The 5,758-nt window shown below is 43.6% G+C and overlaps 1 protein-coding gene across 1 annotated transcript; it reads left to right on the top strand.

Annotated features, from left to right (window-relative positions):
• Positions 1-776: 776 nt before the first annotated feature.
• Positions 777-2,975, top strand: LOC119327530. Its single transcript, XM_037600628.1, has 4 exons — positions 777-1,129; positions 2,113-2,336; positions 2,421-2,640; positions 2,710-2,975. The coding sequence occupies exons 2-4, from the start codon at positions 2,188-2,190 to the stop codon at positions 2,713-2,715; spliced, it is 375 nt and encodes a 124-aa protein (XP_037456525.1). The 5' UTR covers positions 777-1,129; positions 2,113-2,187; the 3' UTR covers positions 2,716-2,975.
• Positions 2,976-5,758: the final 2,783 nt, after the last annotated feature.

The following is a 5,758-nucleotide window of genomic DNA, read 5'->3' as shown; positions in this document are numbered from 1 at the left end:
GGCCCTACCACCGCGCCACCTGAGCTGCCTACCTGCCTATATGGCGCTGCATGCATCGCTGGTCTGGGCGCGTGTCGAAGCAAGGTGAAGCGACGACGGACGGGACGGGCCTCGTTCCCATCCCCGATAAAGCTAATGGACACCTACCTAGCGCATTTAATGCACTTTGTCTCGTAATGTCGTGCGATAAGCTCGCGCACTGTAGGCCTTTCCACCTCCTGTGTGCCACTGTGGCAACCCCTTTTTCCTATAAAAGGAGGCCCGAGGCGACCAGGAGAGGGATTTGGCTTTTTGGGACGGCACAGCCACCACTACACCACAACACTTAATTGGGGGCAATTAACTGCCGGGAGAATTATGTGAATAAGGGCAAAAGATCTGCCAGGAAGCTTGTTACTGCCGATAGAAGTACTTCAGGGCAGAAAAACTGCCGGTAGAACCTAATGAACAAGGGCCCATAAACTGCCGGTAATCATGTGCACATTAAAGGGCGCACTATCTGCCGGGATAACCAAACCATGGCCCATTAACTGCCGGGGACTGTATTTTGGCGGGCAACCAAAATGATATTGGGCCAAAGTCGCGCGGTAGCGAGGGAAGGCCCGCGAGAGGCGAAAATTTTGGCACCGAACGAAATATACACTCGGCCCCAATCTCCCAGACTCCTCTTCCAAATCGCCCCCAAATCGAGTCTTTTGTGCCCTCGCCGCCGCCCCCCAAACGGGATCTGCCATCGCCACCGCCCCCAACCATCACCCCTCGCCGCCGCCCCCAACCATCACCCTCGCCGCCGCCCCGCAACCACCGCCGCCGCCGACTACCCTCCACTCTGACCACTGCCGCAGTCGCCCCCAGCACCCCACCTTGGCGCCGCCGAGCACCAACTATCACGGATCTAAGCCACCGCCCGCCGGCCCAGTTGCCGAGCCACTCAACCACCGACCACCATCCTTGGCCGAACGATCCATCGCCACGACCCTACTCCGCGAGCTTGCTTGCCCGAGCAGCAGTTGTCACCGGAGCATCGAGCGGGGCCGCCTCCTCTACGTGACTACGTCCTCTGCCCCAAGCAGCGGACCGTCCGTCCCCTCCTACGAGCAACCCTACCTCCTCAACATCCTCTCCCTTGGTAACACTAGCTCCTCTACTTCCTTTCCCCAACCTAGAACATTTGATAGGTTAGATTTCTTTGCTAACTTCTATTTTTATTTAGTGTGTAGCAATTTTAGTCATGACTCATGAGATGCAGTGTATTGACCAGAAGCTTCGATTGTCTAAAATCTAGCCAGATATTCCATAATATTATTTGTATTCTTAGGTAATTTGCCGACCAGTACCACCGCCCTGTCTGTTGATTGCTCACATTGCTCATCTGATGGACATGGGCGCGTTGGATAATTCGAATCCGTGGTAGCCCCTGTCGTTTGTGGGCCGTGCAGTGGGATTTCATGTTTGAAATTTGTCTTCTCTTTTTCCATCAATTTGGCTTGGAGATTCGTAGATGTTGATCCAGGGCACACGACCTACTGTGCGACGGCCGTGCTTGCGATGGGATGGCGTGAGCCCAGTCCCGTCACACCATATGCCGTCACGCCATAGTTGTTTACTTTTTTTCTGAATTGTTCGGGCAATATATGAGATATTGGTGCTCATGTGAGTACCATTATATCCTGCTTAATTAGAGGTTCTTGTTTCCAAGAACAAGATTGTGCGTGTTGGTTAATGGAAGTTAAGTTGCTGTACACTTTAGCGCTTGTAAGATACAATTTGCTTGGGTGGTTTCTAAGACGGACGTCGATATCATGTGAGTACCGCTCTATATATGTTTTAGGGATTCTTGTTTCCAAGCTGAAAGATTTTGGGCATTGATTTAGTGGGAATTTAGGTTTTGGCTAATTGCACACTTTACAAGTTGTGTCAGATAGTAGCAAAGTCAGCTTACAAATAGAACTTCCATTTTTTTACTGTCTACACCACTACACAAGATGTTTGTGTCTCCAGGAATAGAACTGTGGAACACCCTAAAATGGGGAAATACAGTAATAGATTTTGGTAGTCTCAGAATTCAGACATGCTATCAATAATTGATACACTTTCATTTGTGATGAGCAGGTGTTGTTTGAGTATTACTAATTTGCAAGATTGATCATCAGAGCTAGCAGCAGTGAAAGTAAACTGCATCTTTCGATGAAGTTGACAACGACAGCTACGGATACAAACGGGGAAAAAGAATACATTATGGAGACTATGCAATGCTTTCTATTTGCTAGAGACAACCTCCCCAACGACGTGTACCGTGAGTTTCTCAAGACCATGACCGAGGTTTGGAAATACTGGTATGTATGTTCTAAATAAGTTGTCTCTATCAGATGTCGATATGGTTACCTTGTTGATCACATTCATACAAGTCCCAACTGCAGGGCTGACCCTGATGGTGAAATAAGGAACATCTGCCCTGAAAACTGCATAGAGACGGCGTTGAAGCTATTCCCGGGCTGGGCTACAGTTAAGCAGAGCTTCCTGAACTTTACTGAAGGCCGTAGCCCCATCGAAGGCAATGAAAATGTCGATGCTGATGTTGAAGCCGTTGTTGTGAACCCCTTGCTACATGAACCAATGGATTTTCTTTCCAGATTGAAGGTGATGAAAAAAATCTCATGGTAGCTCCTTCTGTTCGCCTGTGGATGCTAACTTGATCTTTTTTCTCAGAACTAGGCCCAGTTCTAATTGATTGGCGGGTTCCCGGTGTGGTCTTTTACTTGCTATGTTGCGTCGCTTGAGAAAAGAGTGAGTAAAGATGCTGAAAGAATGTGTCTGTAATTCTACTTGAATCATTGGCAGCAATTTTGTCTGGGTTGCTCCTTCTGTACTTACTAGAGTGGTTGTATTTACTACTGTATTGTGTATTCCAACTTCTATTTCATTAGGTTACTCTAGCTTAGCTCTTTTCATTTTCACAAGGTGGTATTTAATAATTTGTCTGGGTTTAGTGTCACCTATTGTAGGGCTCATTATCTACATCCTCTTCCTAGGCAGCACTGCCTCTTGTACTTCCTTGCCCCAACTGAGAGCATTTGTCAGGTGAGATGCATTTGCAAACTTCTACCCCTTTTTCTTCTGAGCAGTAACTAGAATTAGTTCAACAAGTTTTTAGTTTATGGCACTGCAGTTGTGAATATAATGACTAAGTATCAAACATGTTCCCTAGAATGTACTGCTAGTATCTTTGACATCCTGTTTATGCTGAAGAGATCTTCCATGGCAGCAAAATGGATGCTACAACTACAAACTAAATTAGTGAAGCCTTGTAGGGGTACTAAATTCAAATCTTTGCGAAAAATGGTTTTTGTTCTGTGTCACTTATCTCCATTTATCGATCAATGGGTGTTCTGTGTCACTTATCTCCATTTATCGATCAATGGGAGAAAAGCAGCTAGCTAGAGAACCTCTTTCTGTCTCTTTTAGGGAAACTGGTCAAAAATGAACAAGAGATGAACAGATAAAGTTAGACACAGACAAACATATATTGATGGAGTAAAGCAATTAATAGAGTTTGCTTTTACCCGTTCAACAAAAATGCGACCTCAAGCAAGCTGAGGAGGTAAAGTAAGTGTGTCTCTTGGATATTGCTATGTTATACTCCCTCCGTTCACAAATATAAGGTATTCTGGATATTTCAATATGCACCACATACGGCCTAAACTGAGTGAACAAACACACTATAAAACGTGTCTGTATACACCCAATTCACAAAGAAGTTAAAACATCTTATATTTGTGAATGGAGGGTGTACTATTTATATGCATATTTCTCTTGGCCATTGTTATATGATATCATTTCTATTTTTCTTTTTGCTGCTTATTTGTTTTGTTTGATTTTTCACCTGTGAATATCATTTAGGACGTAACTTCCACCTTTTATTTTTTCTGGTTCTTCAATTTTGTTTTGTGCATTCTTTCTTTTATTATTCTAGGTTGAATCTATCGTATGACATCCGAAACTTCACTGATAAAATTAGTGCAATATGTTCCTTTGGGTGCACTTGGAGTGTATGGTTTTGTAAATCAAGTAACAATGGTACAGATTCTTGTGTTGCCATATTTCCCCATGGAAGATTTTTGTATGTGAAGTGTAAATAGTTTCTGCTTGATCTAATTATGTCTGTAATAATCATTACTTGTTGTGATGATTAAGTGTTGCACATTTAGAAGAATTTTATGCTAATGAGTTAAACTGCAACACATCGACATCTATAATATGTTGATTTAAAATCTGAGACGACAACACCAATTTTGAGTTTATGATTTGTTGCAGGTTGATGGAGGTTTGGAAGATCTACAAGTTGCTGTAGGTTTGTAAGATCTACATGTTGCTGGAAGTTTGTAAGATCTACAAGTTGTTGCTGGATGTTTGGAAGATCTACAAGTTAATGGAGTGATAATATATACATATGTAATATGCTTTGTTTGTTGAACCTTGAGACATTGAGTTTTACACTGCATTTTGGTGGTTGTTTCAGAACACAAGTCATTGTATGCTCATTTTGGTTGTGGCATGATTTCTTACATTTCCTTTGAGGCACAATGTCCTTGTATATGGTTGGTACATGCATGCATAAGAAACATATATTTTTGGTCTGTTTATTTTATTGAATGAGGCCTTGTGTAATTTGATTGAATTGTATGTATAAGTTGTGTGATCTGTCACGACTGTTTGAACACAATGATTTTGGATACTAAATTAGGGATATACTGCCCATAACAATTGAGATTGCTTGTGAAAAACACGTCATGGCATATTACCTGCCAGGAAAATGTGCTTGTGCAGGCAGTTTCACTGCCAGTAAACTATAGTTCCTATGGTAGGATGAATCTGCCGGCAGATACAATGGCCGGGGCAGATAAACGCCGGGGATTGTTTATCTGCCGGGACAAGAAATCCCCGGCAGCCGTTGTCGTGGCAGTTCTATCTGCCGGGAGAATATCTGTCCTGGCAGTTTATCTGTCGTCTTAAGTGCGTTCTCCCGGCAGATTATATGCCGTTGCATCGGTGTTGTGGTGTAGTGCACTGTAGCTAGTTCAAAAAGCTCAAGAACACTCACTACATCCACCAAAGCAGGACTAGGGTTTTACGCATCCTCGCGGCCCGAACCTGGGTAAACGATCCGTGTGCTAGCTCCTAAACCTGCTCTTCTCACGACCCTGCGCCCGCCGACCATAGAAGGGATCCCAGTGATCCCATAGGTGTCATTCCCACCGACATGCCGTAGTAGTCGTAGTCTGCAAGTAGATCGAGTTTTAGTTTCTTCTGCGGTGATGCATGCCGATTTCGTCTGTAGTTTGAAGGATTTTCCAGTAGATCTAGCCGTAGATTCATCTATGTGCGGATTCTGTAGGATCTGTAAGTTCTAGAGTCGAAAGCACGAACTTCATCATGTAAATCAAAAGCATTATGAAATGTTCTGATTATTACCGCAGTGATTACGTAGATCTAATTAGTGCATGTTGTCTGGTTGCTTCAAGTGTAATTTCATCTCATTAAACGCATCTTTTAGTGGAAAAAATGTTTCACAGAATTAAGCTCAAATGTAGCATACCAAACAACATACAACCCATTAACAGTCGCTACAATGGCGCCCTCTGGTTGCCTCCACGTGTCTTTTACTGTGCTGGTTTTACTGTACAAAATGAGAGAGAAAAGAAACAGAAAATGCATCGATACAAGGACCAGCGATGGAAACCCTAGACTATCATTTCCC

This window comes from Triticum dicoccoides, chromosome 7A, assembly GCF_002162155.2.
Source record: "Triticum dicoccoides isolate Atlit2015 ecotype Zavitan chromosome 7A, WEW_v2.0, whole genome shotgun sequence".
In the NCBI taxonomy this organism is placed as follows: Eukaryota; Viridiplantae; Streptophyta; class Magnoliopsida; order Poales; family Poaceae; genus Triticum; species Triticum dicoccoides.
Note: the sequence above shows the minus strand (reverse complement) of the source record. Positions and strands in the feature narration are given on the sequence as shown.